This window comes from Sander vitreus, chromosome 2 (assembly GCF_031162955.1).
Source record: "Sander vitreus isolate 19-12246 chromosome 2, sanVit1, whole genome shotgun sequence".
Lineage (NCBI taxonomy): Eukaryota > Metazoa > Chordata > Actinopteri > Perciformes > Percidae > Sander > Sander vitreus.
In genome coordinates, this window is record NC_135856.1 from 11,132,540 (window position 1) to 11,149,564 (window position 17,025).

Genomic DNA, 17,025 nt, shown 5'->3' on the forward strand with positions numbered 1-17,025 from the left:
GTTTTTACGGTTTCGTGTTAAAAAAGTAGAAACCCAACTTCCCTCAGAGGAAATGGTTTCCCCTCGCAGTCCTGGTGCGCGTGGAGAAACCACTTTGACTGACACTGGCTTGCACAGACTCAACGGGTTCGTGAAGTTACAGAACGGGTGAGTGAACTTTGTCCAAGTTTGAGCTAACTCTGGATTTATAAAACCATGGATTTGTTGTCACCTCTGAGGTAGCTTAAATAATGCCAACTTTATGAAACTCATTGACAGGTCGACAAGCTCGCTGTCTGCCTTTGGTCGTCACTAACGAGTTAACGACAGCAGACAACAACACTAAAGAAGTCAGTGTTTTTAAAGAAACAACAGATCACTTTGCACTGTGGCGCTTTGAGATGTGAGCTTGTTCAGCAAAAAGGCCTGCAGTAGTAACCGAGTACAGATTCGCAATCTCGGGTGAATGAGCTTTTGTCGTCTATTCAACAACAGGGTAGTTTGATGTGAACTCTTTTTCTTGTGCTGTATCGTGTCAGACACTTTCAATGTACCATTTTATCCCTTTTAACAAATTCAGCCATTTTAATCATTGTACCAATGAGAAGAAATAAAATACATCTGTTATATCACCTTTACTGAAATTCCAGTTCAGTTCATCTTTAAGGAATGAGTTTCCAGGGTCTGTCATGTAGCCAACATTGAACCTATAATTCTGTGTCCTTTTTCTGAATGAAGGCGGAGAGACATGCGGTATTATGGGACTCAGAGTGCAATAACAGTGTTATTGTGTATGTGCATGTCTGACTGCTAGAGACAGCAGAGTCGAGGTAATTGCATGCACATTTTTTCCTTTGTCTGCCTTCATCTCCCCGGTTAGTAGCCTGTTACTATTCTCTGCCTTCTCATGTGTTTTCCTTTTTAATAGCTGCCGAATTCCTCCATGAACTTTTTGTAACTTTTACTTTATTTGTACTAAAACACCTAATTGCAGGTCTGCTTCTTTTAATCGTCTCCATTTTCTCTTTGTAACCCCACTTTCCTGAGGCAAATGCCTAATGAGGGCACTGAAATACAAGTATCTCTGGAGCCATGTTTACTGTAGCTTACTGTGGAGTAGACTGCCCCCTCTATTGTTTTTTTACCAGCACTCTGGGAACTGATTTCCATGCAGTTGTTGAAAGCTGTCAGAGTGGACAGAGTACACTCCCTCCCTTCACTTTACCCACAATGCCTCACCCTCACATCTGCTTAGAACTGCCCTGTTTTACCCACTGTAAAATGTCTACCAATGTATGTGATGTTAGCTAGTGGTTTCATTTTTGTTCAGGGATGCGCCTCCATCCTGTCAAGATTCTACTGGTGCACTTTTGTGTATTTCTTACTACTTATTTCCTTTTTCTGAAGGGACAATGTCCTCTAATTAACTTGGAAATCAACTTATACTCACATTGAACCCATATTTGTTCTATGTTAGCCCCTACTTTGTTTTCCCAGCTTATTTTATTTGGTAATAGTCCAGCTCAACTCTGAGCCCCTATCATGCTGGGTTGAGTGTTTGTCCCACCCCCACAATATCCTGCACTGGCTGACTGTACAGTCTCAGTGCACTTCTTTAATATTGGTAATCATATACAGACATTAAAATAAGTAACAGAGATTCACTACAATGCTAATATTTAAACTCATATATACAGTATATACTTATTGTGGAAATACAACCTTTTCTGATTCTGATTCTGATTTTAATAAACACACAATTTAGACAGTTAGAGAATGACCAGCCACTCCAGCAACACAGCAATGCATAACGCCATTGTTTTGTTTCTCTGCCGTGAAATGGAGAAAAAAAAAGCCATATGTGTGCAGTGGATTGCCACAACAGGGCCTGAAAACGGGCACAAAAGAAGGATCAAGAATGACGGTGGTACAAGGACATTTTTAAACTGTTCAGTCATTTAGTCAGTGTGTTGGCTTATATATAGCAGAGTTGCACCCTGTTTCATGCATGCAGCTGATATCATATTCCCTAGAGCCAGAACCATAAAGACCTCCACCCCAAGCAAAAGTCTGGTTCTCATACTCACACTTTCATGCGTGTGTAATGATTGAAATATGCACACATTGTATGTTGTCATTACACATCACAAAGGGCACTCACATTAAATAAACACAACCAATTACTTGAACCTGTGATATGGTAGATAGTTAATCTTAAAGTCTTTGCAGCGAGTATAAGTGCACAGTGTAAGCTATTAGTGTAGGAGACTCACTGGTAGTGGTTGGGCAATATTTGAGTTTAAGGGGAATTTTGCTTTTGTTCTGACTTAACCTGAATGAGACAAACTCTTGAATGCCTCTCATGTTTGTGTGCAGTTTGAGGTTTTCTTAAATGGTGAACTTAGCCTAGTGTATCTTAATTACTGGATGTCTGTGGGATCAAGTAGCAGCTCTCTGCATAGGTATGCAGGGGAAATACTCCACTGTACTACAGAGTATTAAACCCTCAGCAAAACCTAAGATGTTTTCTCAGGAAAAAACAAAATCCTAAGAGGCACATCAATTTTATGAACTACTGCTTCCGCTGTGGGTCCATGTAAACAGGAAGTGGGTTTGACGTTTTAATGTAACTTAAAATATATTTTATTTATATATATATATATATTTTTTTTTTTCAACTTTGAACTGAAATTAGTAGTTGGCCCAGATATTCATCTTTGGAGAAACGTTGCTACCCAGTCCCATAGACATCCAGTAACTGAAATAAACTTGACTATGCTCCTTCTTTCAAACAAGGCTGCTCATAATTCAGTATTGTCATTTTATTGTCTCTCAAAAAAGTTAATTTTAACCTGCATGAAGTGAAAAAAGTGCGTTTGTTACAATCTAAGCTAAGTAAGAAACAACAGTGAATCTTGGTATATGTAATATCATTTTCTGAAAAATAAATTGATTATGGATACAATAATTTAAAGATGAATGGCTGTTTTTGGCTATTCACTCCAATACTGGAAAAGTCACTTTATTTTGGCATATTAATGCAAAAATCCATTATTTCCGCACAGCATTTTGCTCATTGATTTGCATCATTGCAGACAATGGCCTCTTAAATCCAAAGATATTAAAGAGAGCCACCACAATACAAGCAGGACATGTCCTCTCTGGGTCTTTGATGAATGTTTATATGCAGTTGTTGCACATAACTGAGGACAGATTTTTGGACTGAAGTGAGGGCCTTTTAAATGAACACAAACACAAAGGAACCAGCCTGCTTCCTCCAAACCTCCCATATGACATACTCTGACTGTGAACACTGACAATGCAATATTTTGTCTCCAGCCATGAATATTCATTACACTGGTGACACTGTGCCATCTGACTGACCACAGTCCGTGTCACAATGGAGCTCTCATGAGTCTGAACAAAAGTACCTAATCCCTCAACTCCATGATTCATTGTTACTTCACACTGACCGTAAATGCCGCTGAATGTTGACAGCATGCACAAATGGATGCATAATAGTTTAAACGGAGCAATTTTTCAAGTGTTTTTTTCATGTGGCCTTAAGGAATTGTAGTGCATGAGACCCCATTTGCGTTTCTAACCTTATCCAGATACAGATCACATATTCATGCAAAATGTAAATGAAACCTGAGCCTGGAAGTGACGTAGTTCAGTTGTCATGCATACACTCAAGTTTTTTTTTTTAACTTACTGTGCAGTTAAAAATGTGCGCAGGACAAGCTGTGACATGACAAGAGCGTTCAAATTCCAACAAAGTCTGCTGCCATTTCTTCATTACCAATAATTCACTCACTTCCCATCGCCCCGCCTCCCCTTCTCTCTCAGGTAGACGAATAAACACCATGGTGGGAGTGGAGTTCAGGTCTGAGCAGGCAAGGGTGTGATCCCTCTGCAGTTGGTCGACAAAGAGTGCGACGGCCGGACAGATCAAGACTGTCAAAGGAGAAGAAGAATGACTCAGAATGTTAACTTTGACCTGAACCACCCTCTCATAGAAGCTGGACTGGAGTGAGTGTTTAAGTAGTCCTCCCTATCTCTTAACATTCCTTCTGTTTTCTTTTCTGTGTTTGGTTTGCTGTTTCAAGCTGTCAGCTTACCTAGCGCTATTTAAATTGAAGGCCGTGAGGGTGCTAGGAAAAGAAGGAACCAAGATGACAGGATTAGCTTTGCTTTTTGATGTATTGTTAAACTCTAAACGCGAAGGCAGATCAAAGTGTAGTGTCCCAGGGCTTTAATTTAGGTTGTGTGTGTGTCTGTGTGTCTGTGTGTGTCTGTGTGAGTGAATGTTTGCATTTGAAAACAGTACAGGCCTGATTGGCTTCTGTCTGGCCTTCTTCTTGTCCTATCTTGTACTAAGTCAATGGGAACTGGACTTGCTGTATTTTCTTCAGTTTTTTTTTCCCTCTTGATTTGCTGGACAATCAGTCCAGTTGGCTTTGACAGTACATCTAGATAGCGCAGGAAGAGGGTCACACAGAAGGCAATCTGGGCTGTACAGCCCACCAATGAATGAAAATGACTTGTATCTGTACTCATGTCCATGTGTCCCTCTTTCAGGAGCCCAGTAGATGAGGAAGGGGTTCATGACTCGTTCAGCCAGCTGATAGCAGAGCAGAGTCAGAACGGAGGACAGTCTGACGCCTTCGAGCTGCAGCAGCTGCAGAGACAACTGGACGAGGAGGATCGAGGTACTCTGTGTTTGAGAGCGAAAAGATGCATGTCTGCATGTGTAGGGCTGGATTTGTACAAGAGCTAGGTATTATGTGAATATAACAATGATATCGTAATATAAAATCTAGATGTCTTGTTTTTGGTTATATTGATATTGTAATACAGCTTACATGTCATTTTCTGGTCTTGGAAGCTACAAAAATAATTAATTTTGTCTGTCTTTCCCAGCAGTAGCAATATTTTTCATATGTATTCTTTCTAATTCCACAGACAATGTTGCCTACCTGTCCAGCCCTGAACATGACTTTAGGGAAAGGAGGCAGATACGAAGGGACGTGGAGTGGCAGGATAATGAAGGACAGGCAGACCCTCTCATAGGTGAACGTTGGTCCTCGGCAACCATGAAGGTCCTGTCCTCCATGCCCAGTCGCACAATCGGTGAGTCCTGCAGAAGGCCAGTGAAAATACTGATGCAGAGAAGACACTGTAGACAGTATAGAGGGAGATTTGTGGGAGATCTGTGGACTGCTGCTGTGCGCTGCTGTTTGCCATCTCAGAGTTATTCAACATTAGAAGCTAGATGGGAGTCACTGGCTGTTGTGGCAGTCACTCTCTCATGGAGGTCATTCAGTGGCCGCTCTTTGGCTAGGTAGCATCGATGAGAACTATAATTGAGCAGCCAATAAATAATTCAGAGGGGTGCAGAAATGATTATGCAGTGCTGTTGTTGTTTTTTCTAATATGTGTTAGGGATATACTAAGCTTATAAGTGAATACCTGAGAAAAGGATTTGTTTGCATGTTTTGGTTTTAAATCATTTAGAAACGTAGTCCCACTGAGAAAATGGGAGTACAAACGGTATGGCATTACAGACCAAAAGGATAAAAAGTTGCTGATTGACAAACACAAGATACTAATAATCTTTGGGTAACGTATTTCTTTCAGCCAACCGCTTGACTCGGTGATACAGCCTAATGTGATAGGCTACAGAAGAGGTGTCCTGCTGTTTTTTTTAATTGTAATATTTTAACATCACTAAAAGACCTCAAGCTCCTCTGAAGGTTGAGACAACTTTTACCACCCTTGGTTTGTTGTAACCAATGCGAAGCCCAGTAAAGAATGTTAAGTGGCTGAGAACAAAGAGGCTCATCATAGTTCCTGAAAAATGTACAATTGTTGGTCATAAAGTTCTACCACACAGGAAACACCGTATGTACATTGATATTTGCTCTTGTTGAAAGTGTCTTACAGTACAATACTAAACCAACAAAGCATGGGTTGGTTAGTGGAACCTGAACACTTAATGCTGCACATGTTGAGCTACAGCATAAAAGATAAAAACAGACGGTCGAGTTCTCGGTTGAGAAGAGTTTCATGGGGAAGCAGTCATCTTCCTGTCTGTACTGTGGCATGTCAGGTGCCTCAGCTTGTTGAAGATAGACTCGATAGCTGTTGTCTAATTTCCTTAGCTGTGCCACTGCCACATGATGCATTTGCTGGTTTGAAGATTGCAGTGGAAAGTAACTGTTTATCTTTCAGTACTTCCTCTTTGGCAACAGCCATATAGTCATTCAAATCTACACGTTATACTCTCTTTTAAAATCAGTTGTGCTGTTGGGCATCTTCCATTGATTCTTATACACGATACAGTGGTTTATAATATCCCTGTTGTTTTCTTGTTTGTTTTCTTATGGGTATTTCAAACATGTACTCTATGTTCCTGAAGTTTGGTGGAATGTCAAGCCTTGTGCCAAAGAACAATTAATTTGGGCTCGGGACAACACTGTTGCTTAGGGGTTAAGACACTGTCCATGAAACGCAACATCCCTAAGTGCAGCCTGGGACCTTTGTTGTATAAGATGGTTATTTCATTCAAAACTATGGAACTACGTAAAGAATAGAGATTGATATGACCAATCCTGAAGCCACTGTCTTGATGCAACAAAAAGTTGTGGAATTCAGTGTTGGCGGATCGCCTTTGAGGCTGTAAATGCTGCTCATCCCATCTCTGAACAGTCTGATCCTCTTTCTCTGTCAGGTCGCAGCAGGGGAGCCATCATCTCTCAGTACTACAACAGGACCATGCAGCTTCGGAGACGCAGGCAGAGCAGACCCGCCATCCGAGACTTCTCTTGCTCTGCCAGACCGAGCATACGATGCTACGGCATGGAGGTCGACAGTACCGACGCAGAGGGTGAGAAGAATGACTTGCACTGATAAGACGCTAGAATAAAAACTCATCTGCGCTTGACAAGTTTATAATGTAAACAATGCTGCCCCTGTGTGTGTTACAGCGAGTAAGAGGGATCGTTTGGTGAACAACCTGCAGAACCTGTCAGTGAGTGACAGAGTCAGGATGCTCAGAGGGATGCCTCTCAGTGTGGCTGAGAAGAGTGAACTCAGGTAGATGTGGTCCTGGTTCTCATTATTCCTATCTAGATTATTGTCTTTGTTTTATGTACCTAGTAGTAGTCTGAATTTCTCTCTGTGTGTCTCTGTCTTCAGGAGTTTAGCTTTACAAAAGGAAAAACGCACACTTTCTGGCAGTCAGATCCCATGTTGCAGTCAACTCAAATATTACATCATCATTGTAAGTCACTAACACCACCTCTTCCTGTATTTTTCTTTTACCTCTGACAGCGTATCTAGATACTGTACCAGTTTTTATTTTTAGTTGCCCCTTTTGTAAATCATTCTCCACTCAAGGTCCATTTTGATTGTATCATATGATCTTCATCACAGCAGATTCCATTTTTCAAAGCACTTTGAAGACTTCTCGTCCATGTTGGTCTAAGATAAGTTCTCACTACTAGACTTGCAAAGTCGCCGGTTTTGCTGTACTATTCACACTACACAACTTTCTGTCTTGTTTTCACACTACCTGACTGACCGGTGACAGGGTCTCACACACTACTAGATCTTTCACCAGGACAAATCCCTGAGTCTAGCAATAACAACTTTGGTCCGTGTTGCAAATGCAACACATACCTTGCAGAGTCCCCGACAGCTCCAGATATTTAGCCTCCTAGATGTCTGCGAGGCACCAGCAAGTGTCTCATCTCGCATTTTTGAATGGTTCACACATTGCGCTTAAACGTGTGCACTGTAGCGCCAAACCAACGCAGATTTGCCTCCGATCTGGGGCTTTTGTCGGGGAGCTCCACTGGGATACCCTCGAACATGCGCGGTCATGGAAGGCTTGTATCATGTGGGCGCGCCGACAGTTTTGTTGTCATTACTTAGAAGGGGGTGGCAGAAACTACGCACTATAGCTTTAAGGCAAAGAAAATTGTGATTGCTTGTCAGTATTTCCTGTAGGTGTTATTAAAGCAGTGTAATCACTCTGTTGCCCAAGCACTTATGGCTTTGATGGTGTGAGTCATAGATTTCAGACTCTAAGTGACAAACCCATGCGCATGTGTACACTTTGCCTGAAATTGTACTGCTACATTGTGAGTCATTTCCAGTAGAGCATGGATACATTTCTGTGTCACTATTTCTTTTTTCTTAAATAATAATACAAAATGCAATATGAAAATACGTGATTGTTGATTTAGAGATTACAATGGTTTTCTCTCCCCCTGTTCTCCCACACTTTCTCCTCCCAGGGTGCAAGACAAAGTTGGTACAGCTGGCTGAACTTCCTGCACTCCCTCCAGCTGTGGCAAGTGGCGCTCAAGACAGTGAGCGGTCGTTTCGGCACTGGTGTCCTCTCATACTTCCTGTTCCTTAAGACCCTACTCTTCTTCAACTTCTTCCTGTTCCTGGTGACGGGTGCGTTCATGGTGCTGCCTCAGGCAGTGCACCCTCCAGTGCTGCCTGCGAGGCGAAGCTCCTTCTCTGGACTAGAGCTCCTCACTGGAGCGGTAAGCTCTGTTCTTGTTGCGACTTTAAACTTAACTTGAAACCTCCAGGTCACAAACACTGAGAATGAACTCTTCTGTGAAGTAGGTTAAACTTCACTAGGTTAAAGTTAAACTTTTGAAATAAAAAATATTTGCATACCGGTATTTATGTTTTAATGAGCTAGGAGTAGAACTAGTAAAGCAACATTGTTTAACATTGGATTATATTGCAATTTGGCGGCCCTACAGTTTCACAGTGCAATTCAACTCTACGCCGCTGTCATAAATATGCACAGCTGTGCACGTGCATTTGTTATGATTACTTATGATCAAAAAGTAGTGATTCGACAACTTTTCCTTTTCTCTTCTTAGCTTCTCTTCGATCTCTTCTTCTCTGCCATGATGTCCGTAGAGGCTGCTGAACTCCTCCAAAAACCAGAAAACATTTTCTCCATAAAATATGATCCAGTTTCACCAAATTAGTGGTAGTTGCGTAAAGCGTTACAGCACTTTTCCCGGGAGATTGTACCCGCGCTCATCAAAGTTACATAGTGCGAGAACAGGCGTTTGGGGCGCGCATTTGTTAGCGTAGCATTAAAAATGATTTTGAAGCTGTTATTGTAAGGTAAAATAGTTACATAATGTTGCTTTAAACTTGTCTAGGAGGGCATCTTTAAGTTTAAAAGTATGCGATCCAAGTAAATAATCATATTCTCTTTGTAGGTTTTGACCCAAACAAAGAAGTTACTTGTGAAGCAAATAAGTTTTTGCATAAATCACTGTTTCTCTATCTCCTTTTTGTCTCAGGGCTATTTCTCAGACACAGTGATGTACTATGGCTACTACAGTAACTACACACTGCGTGAGAGCTGTAGGGATGATGGTGGAGTGCAGAATGTCTCTTTGTCCAATGGAACCAGGCTGGACTGTGTGTCGAAGCACCTCTCTTATAACATGCCGCTGGCATACTTTTTTACCATAGGAGTGGCTTTCTTCATCACATGTATCATTCTTGTGTACAGGTACGGTGTTGTTTTTAATTATTTATTTTTTTAAAGAAGACAGAAATGCACATTTAAACACAAACAGGACTTACATAACTGGTTTTAAATGTAATAATATTTCATGAAGCATGTTAATGTGCAATTTCCCAACAGCATGTCAAAGTCGTTTGGTCAGAGCTTCCGCATCGATAAATCTCACAGTATTTTGGCCATGAAGGTCCTCTGCTCCTGGGACTTTAAGGTCATCAAGAAAACTTCTGTCAAACTCATGTCTGAGAATATCAGCACCCAGCTCAAGGTGCACGCACGCACACACACACACACACACACACACACACACACACACACACACACACACATCCATGTCTCCTTCTCTGTCAAGTAATTGCTAGACAGGAATGCCATGATCTGATACATTCTTTCCCTTCTTTATCCCTTTGTTTTCTTCATAATATTCCTCCACTGTCCCTCCCTCTCCCTCCCTCCCTCCCTCCCTCTCTCTCTCTCTCTCTCTCTCTCTCTCTCTCTCTCTCTCTCTCTCTCTCTCTCTCTCTCTCTCTCTCTCTCTCTCTCTCTCTCTCTGTCCTGCCTCTCCCTCACCAGGAGCTGCTAGCAGAGGTGAATCAAAAGCACATCAAGAACACAGTGTGCCAGAAGCTGTGGAGACTGATGGTTCATGGCCTGGCATGGACTATCTGCATAGTGAGCACCACAGCCTGTGTGCTTGCTATTTACTACTTCTCTGGTAACATGCACAAGGTGAGGCGGGGTGGTTTCAGGGTCCACAGTCAACATCTCCTAAGGATCCAAATGTTTATTGGTAAATACTCAGAATTCAGGCTGTATTTTGTTGTCCTTTTGTTACGCAGTCTTTGGTTTTTATGTTTCGTAAAGCAGCCATTCATACATACAGTATGTCGCTGCTGGCCACCATACTTTCTGTCAGAAAGGTCCAAGCTAATCAGTGGTACTTCTATATATCTATATATATATATATCAAACAAACTGCTGACTGGCTGCATGGTTGTTTTATACAAAACACTACCATCTAAAGGGCTCTTGCTGTTTCTACCCTATATTTTTTAAACATATGTAAAATTACAAATGTTACATATAGATTCATAACAAATAAAACAAGTTTTCTTACAACACAAGGTTTATTTCAACTGACGGTCATATTGGACTGGTCCAACATGAATAAATAAATAAGGACCATGTCTACAGAACAGGACATGTTTTACTGGTTCTACAGTATAAAATATATATATATATATATATATATATATATATATATATATATATATATATATATATATATATATATATAGCGCTCCACGAAATAAACTAAATATTGCAACCCCTTTCAATATAATATTGCACAACGTGACATTGCGATAACGATATTGAGTCGATATATCATGCACCCCTAAAAATATATACAGTTAAATAAGTCATTTCTGACAGCTGGAAGATGACATTACAACCAGCAGTAACATTATAGAGCACATCATCTAGCTCTTTGTTCTCTCTCCCCAACAGAACCTCCAGCAAAGTTCTCGTAGCGCCGACAAGAACCCCTTGTTGACTGAGGCCAGCCTGCTAGCTCTCCCCGTGGTGGTGTCCCTCATCAACCTGCTGCTGCCCGGCCTGTTCAACCTTGCAGCCTGGATGGAGGACTATGAGTCGCCTTCTGTACGCACATATGTCGCCATCTGCAGGTAGTAGTGAGCAGAGGAACCGCACGTTGCGTTTTCACACATACCTCATTTGGTCCGGACTTTCGGACTTTTCAGTTTGATCCGAACCAAAATTACAGGTGTAAAAAACCTCCCCCCGGACCACGGTCCGGATCAAAAGACCAAATTTTGGTCCGATTAAAAAGAGGTGGTCTCGGTCCGGACCAAACTGAACCATGGTCCGGTTCGTTTATAGTGTGAAAGCATTTTTTGGATGGTTCGGACTTTCGGACCAAATATAAGAAGCTCTGGCAGGCTCTCCTTGTGCTACAAGACCGGGGAATAGCAAGGAATAGCTCGGTGCTTAGTGTGTAGGCTACATGAGAGAGTGACGGTGAATGCGCTCAGAGCAGACAGCTGTCGGCTATCAGAGCTGAGAATACATCAGCAGTTTATTTGTTAAGTGGTAGTAAATGTACAGTGTAGGTTTCCGTTTGTCTCTGAATAAATGCTCCAGAAAGAAAGTTCCCGTGTCTTGCTTCTCAACATCACAACAAAACAAAAAGAGCCACGGCAGTTGGGGAGAGCAGCAGTCAGTTGAAAAAACTCCGACCCAGAGAGAGAATAAGAGAGGACTGGGAAGCCCGTCTACAAACCAATCAATTATCAGTATCTGGAGACGCAGCTCACGTATGTCATGACGACAGGACGTAGTTTTGTCACGTATAGATCTTTAGTGCGCTTGCATAACTGCAGTGTGAAACCAAAACTTAGAGGATCAAATGTTACAATGTAACAAAAACATGAACCTTGGTCCGGACCTTGGTTGTGAAAACGCCCTAAGAGAGTGCAGAACTGATGGTTTTTGGTTGGTAACATGTTGTTTGATGTCTGCGTTTTTAGAAACTTGATGTTAAAAGTAAGCGTTCTTGGACTCCTGTGCTACCACTGGCTCGGCCGGGTGGCTGCTGACCCTGAAGATATTGGACTGAAGGTAATCATAAATGACGAGACATCATTTTCGCCTTCATACTACCAGAGCAGACACCTTTTTCATGTCTCAGCCTTGTTGAGGAATATTAATAATCTTGATCATTTGAGTTTATGTTGCTCAGTGCTATTTGTTTCGAAACTACTCTCTCCAGTGCTGGGAGAGTTTTGTTGGCCAGGAGCTTTATCGTTTCCTACTTATGGACTTCATCTTCACTCTACTGGACACCTTGTTCGGAGAATTTCTTTGGAGGTTGGTCATTCATTAAAAAAAAAAAAAGAAAAGTGTCATGAATTTCTTTTTCTTTTGTTGTTTAAAGTAGGAAAATGTACCACCAGATAAAAGTCTTTTTGCTTTTTTGTAGCAGAGCTTTAATTGAGTTTCTAAACATGTGAGGCTATAAACTCACTTCTTCTGCTGTTCTCTACAGGTTGTTTTCTGAGAAGGTGCTGAAGAGGAGGAGGAAACCAGTATTTGACATCGCCAGGAATGTCCTTGAACTTATCTATGGACAGACGTTGGCCTGGTACTAAACCCGCTGTTAATATGTACACAGTTATGTCACAGTAAAGTCAAATAGTTTCTGGGTAATGACAATAAACGTTGTGTTTTTGTTTCCAGGTTGGGTGTTCTCTTCACTCCTCTCCTGCCTGCAGTGCAGATTCTCAAACTCTTTCTGCTCTTCTACATTAAAAAGGTACTTGCATGGAAACGCTTAAAGGTGCCCTGCCACACGTATTTCATTACTTTGTGGTAATGTCTGAAGTTCTACCATGGACCCTGTAACATTTTTTGTGGAAAAAATGCCTTGGTTACCTTGTTTCAAGCCATTCTAGCGTGGTATAGAAAGCCTGTAGGAAGACTCCGCTCAATTTGTGCCAGTTCTCGTTAATATTCAACGAGCTAAGCTGCTTGACTCTGACTGACTGGCTAACAGCTAGCCAATGAGAGCCTGGCTATCAGCATCCTTTACCCAGCGCAACTGGGCGAGCTCATGAACAGTAATGAGCTCAGGCAACACCAAGTCAGACTGACCAGCTTTTGTGATTGGCCTGATTTCTCCGCTTATTTCTTTTCAGTGGCAAGAGCTGACAGAGGAGGTAGCAGTTCATTTTCACATTCACGACATAACACAGACACATATGGACCTGACATATTTCAAAAAATACAAGTAAAAACGGTTTTGTGTGGCAGGGCACCTTTTAAGTTAAAATGCTTAAAATAAAAGCTTAAAACTGAAATAATAAAACGTTTGGACAGTTAACTTTTAACAAATAAACTTTTTTTTGTTAAAGGTTATGGTTGAATTGATCCTCTGTAGTTGTGTGTGCCTTCAGATACTCCCAGCCTATTAGACAGCTTCAATTTTTTTTGTCCCTTTTTGACCCTGGATCTGTTCCGTCTGTAAATAATGTCAGTATCATAACCATACAGTATGTGTTGTATACACTGTGTAATATGTGTTTCCTAGTCAAATAGTGTAATATCTTTTAATGTGACAGTTGTTAAAGCTGTGATGTCATGTCTGCTAAATGCGTGCTTATTTTGACTTTCTATCCTGAGCATGAAAGTTAATCTGAGACCTTGACACCAGTAGTTTGACAAGAAAATCTTAAACTCGGTGGCCCCCTAGTTTTGTGAGATTTATGATGTTAGAGGTGGTGATCTTTGACCCCGGCCTGTGTTTTCTCTCCTAACAGAGCAGCGTAATGATGAACTGTCAGGCCCCCAGGAAGCCATACAGAGTCAGCCAGATGACCACCGTCTTCATCACTCTCCTCTGCTTCCCCTCCTTCCTCGGTGCCTCTGTGTGTGTCACAATCACCATGTGGAGGTATGCACACAAAACATTTTGGTGCCGTTAGCCCATCCCAAAAAATCTTTTGATGTTTAAAAAAAAAAAAAAAAAGTTACCTTACATGAAATCAGTTTGACAAGCGTTAACTGGTAACATAGTGTCAAGCAGAGGTACTGTTGCTATAGATACTTGTAGTTAAATATACTTTGCACATTGATTTAGATCATGGGTTAAACTGTTTAAGAGAGCTATGTCTGAGCTGTGCTGTTATTAGATTTATTGGGACACTTGCCACCCTTATTCACCTCCAGAGAAAAGGTCAAATAAAAGTCCTGTGTGACACATATAGATGTCAGTCTCAACATTTGTCTTCTGTCCTCAGCATCACGCCCTCCTCATCGTGCGGTCCGTTCCGAGAGCTCAAAACAATGTTCCAGGCGGGGAAACGGTGGGTGGAAGAACTGGAAAAAGATAATCCCAACCTGTCCGTGCTGGCCAGGGCTCACTCCTACCTGGTGGAAAACCCTTTCTTCCTGTTTGTGGGAGCAGGCATCTTCTTGTGAGTACACACGTGCACACACACACACACACACACACACACACACACACACACACACACACACACACACACACACACACACACACACACACACACACACACACACACACACACACACACACACACAGAATATTGATCAACACAGCAGCAGCTTGGAATTTTGAAATTACGAAACCATAATGTCCTGAGACACACTGAAATTGTATCTTTTTCTGAAACATTAACAAGTTGTTCTTGAGAGGATTGAAATCTAATATTGACCTGCACGAGTTACAACAAGCGGTTGTGAAAGCAGACCTGCAGCTAGCAGTGGTATTAGCTCTCAGCTACTGGAAGCTGCAGCAGGTTGGTCCAGCGTTAAGGCAGATCAGAGAGTCCGTGTGTGCTGTTATCGGTCATTAGGCAAGCAGCAGTACACTATCATACTGCATTATTAATGAGATCAGTGTGTCCTCTGTCGTTTCCCCATCAGGATTGTCATCTACTTCCACAGTCAGGTGGTGGACGGTCAAAGGAAGATCATTAGCTTACTTCAGGAGCAGATTGAAAATGTAAGACATCACCTAAATACTGTATATACAGCTCTGTGTAATTATGAAGAGAACTATAAAACAAACTAAGTTTAAGTGAAAAGAATGTTTTCCTGATATTTCTTGCTTTTTGATCAATCTGCTCAGGAGGGGGAGGATAAGAAGTTTCTGATCACTCGCCTCCAGTCCATCCACGAGAAAAAACGAACCCCCGCTCGAAGACTCACAAGTCAGGTCAGTCTGTGCTGCTCTGCTGCTTTGCAACAACTGTTTTTGTCTAAAGCTAAAACAATTTCTATAACCTGGCCTCCTCTTTCCTCCTATGTCTTTTTTTTTTTTAAATGTATTTTTCCTTTAGGACTCCAGCTGTTGAGATCCCAACCTCCAGTAGACAAGCCTCCTCAATTCTCTGAGCACTGAGGTTTGGAGAAATCTTAAACCAGCGTGGATATAAATGGACCAATAACAGGGAAGGACAACTGTGTATATGACCAAATTCAATCATGTATTATGCATTTTAATTTTGGCCAGTATTTTAATGGCTGGAGTGTTAGTAGAGTCAAAACAAACCAAGTGGAAATATCAGGTGAAACAAAGCTGTCTGCTTTATACAGTGCTGTTTATAGATTAAAATCCCTGAATTTGAACTTTAGAAAGTTAAATGTTACTGACTGACTCATAGTATAACTGGTGAAATCTTCAAGCTGATGTTAGTCAGTTTCCATGGATTTTAGTCATCTCTCGTAAAAGCACTTTTAATATCAACTGTGAACAAATAGATTTTATTATTTCTGGTGCAAAAAAACTCTACGTAGTCGACAGTGTTTTTGTTTTTAATGATTTTTAAATAATTTTATCAGTATGTATGTATGTTGCACAGTAGGTAAACTTTGGATGTTGTGGGTGTGAGTATGATAATACTGGATATTACGTTGTGTTTTCTGAGTCGCTCTTTTGGGATGGTAACTGCCACTGTATTATCATACTGTAGCAATTAAATTATGTTTTATCATATCTGCATGTATTTGTATTTATTAGTGCTTATATGAGGTGTGGGCCCTACAGCACAAGAACATAAATATTACAAACTCAACAGCCTGAAAAATAATATGGATATAATTTGTACTATTTACATTTATAGTACTTATGTACTTTATAGTACTTAGTATAGCAAGTATTTTTTTTATACTATAAGACATATACAAGATATTTTCAGTAGAAAAATAAATATAGAAGCAATTTTAAGTACTCTGATGAACAAAGTAATAATCTGAATCTTTGTATCTTTTTATTAGTAAATATTACCCATTAAATTATTATTTTTCCAAAATGAGAAAAAGCAGCATATTTGGTGGAGGGTAGAAACAGCAGCACCATAGACGGATCTCTGAATGTGATAGTTAGAGTTGACAGATGAGAGCACCAAATCCCCACAAAACAAACTGGGAGGTGTTCAATCTTGCCCATCAAAACTATTTTAGACTACCATCATGACAGTCTCAACTGCACATACATATAGTACGGTACATATTTACTATGTGTGTGTGTGTGTGTGTGTATATATGTATGTATATATACACACACACACACACAGTACCCACCTTTCATTGTGTTAGTGTACACCTCACAATAATAGCATGTCTACAGTATATACAGTATCTGTCTATATGTTAAAACAAGTGATCTCATGTTGTTTAAACAGCTCAAACGTTCTGGTTTGATTGTATTTCACTCAACAATATCTTCAAAACTTATCAGGCACTTGTATATTTTGAGTCATTAAGTTTTTCAAAAGCTGAGTCTTGTTTGTTATTGATGGAAGACGATGTTTGGAAGTATTCACAGTTTTGTTTTCGTTTTTTCCTGTTGTCTTCCATCGATGTTGAACATTTTCTTATCTCTGCAGAATGGCTTACTGACACTACGCTAACATTGCTGTGCTTTTATA

General features: G+C 40.8%; 1 protein-coding gene across 2 annotated transcripts; it reads left to right on the forward strand.

The window, feature by feature from the left end:
• The first annotated feature begins 70 nt into the window (after window positions 1-70).
• Window positions 71-17,025, forward strand: tmc6b (transmembrane channel-like 6b). Of its 2 annotated transcripts, none has more exons than XM_078277196.1 (21): window positions 71-147; window positions 3,829-4,011; window positions 4,561-4,691; window positions 4,945-5,112; window positions 6,713-6,868; window positions 6,969-7,077; window positions 7,180-7,264; window positions 8,283-8,540; window positions 9,327-9,541; window positions 9,677-9,821; window positions 10,127-10,282; window positions 11,063-11,241; window positions 12,103-12,193; window positions 12,345-12,442; window positions 12,621-12,716; window positions 12,812-12,887; window positions 13,891-14,024; window positions 14,371-14,547; window positions 15,020-15,098; window positions 15,225-15,311; window positions 15,436-17,025. In XM_078277196.1, exons 2-21 carry the CDS (start codon window positions 3,956-3,958, stop codon window positions 15,448-15,450), a joined length of 2,511 nt encoding a protein of 836 aa, XP_078133322.1. In that variant the 5' UTR covers window positions 71-147; window positions 3,829-3,955; the 3' UTR covers window positions 15,451-17,025. The 2 variants fall into 2 exon arrangements, with proteins under 2 accessions (XP_078133322.1, XP_078133331.1); XM_078277205.1 differs by lacking the exon at window positions 71-147 and adding an exon at window positions 728-809.

Excerpts from the sequence above, each read along its gene's own strand:
- tmc6b (XM_078277196.1), top strand. The coding sequence starts at position 3,956 with ATGACTCAGAATGTTAACTTTGACCTGAACCACCCTCTCATAGAAGCT. Across the intron at positions 8,541-9,326 it reads TAGAGCTCCTCACTGGAGCG|GGCTATTTCTCAGACACAGT; the intron begins GTAAGCTCTGTT and ends TTTTTGTCTCAG. Across the intron at positions 12,717-12,811 it reads TATGGACAGACGTTGGCCTG|GTTGGGTGTTCTCTTCACTC; the intron begins GTACTAAACCCG and ends TTTTGTTTCCAG.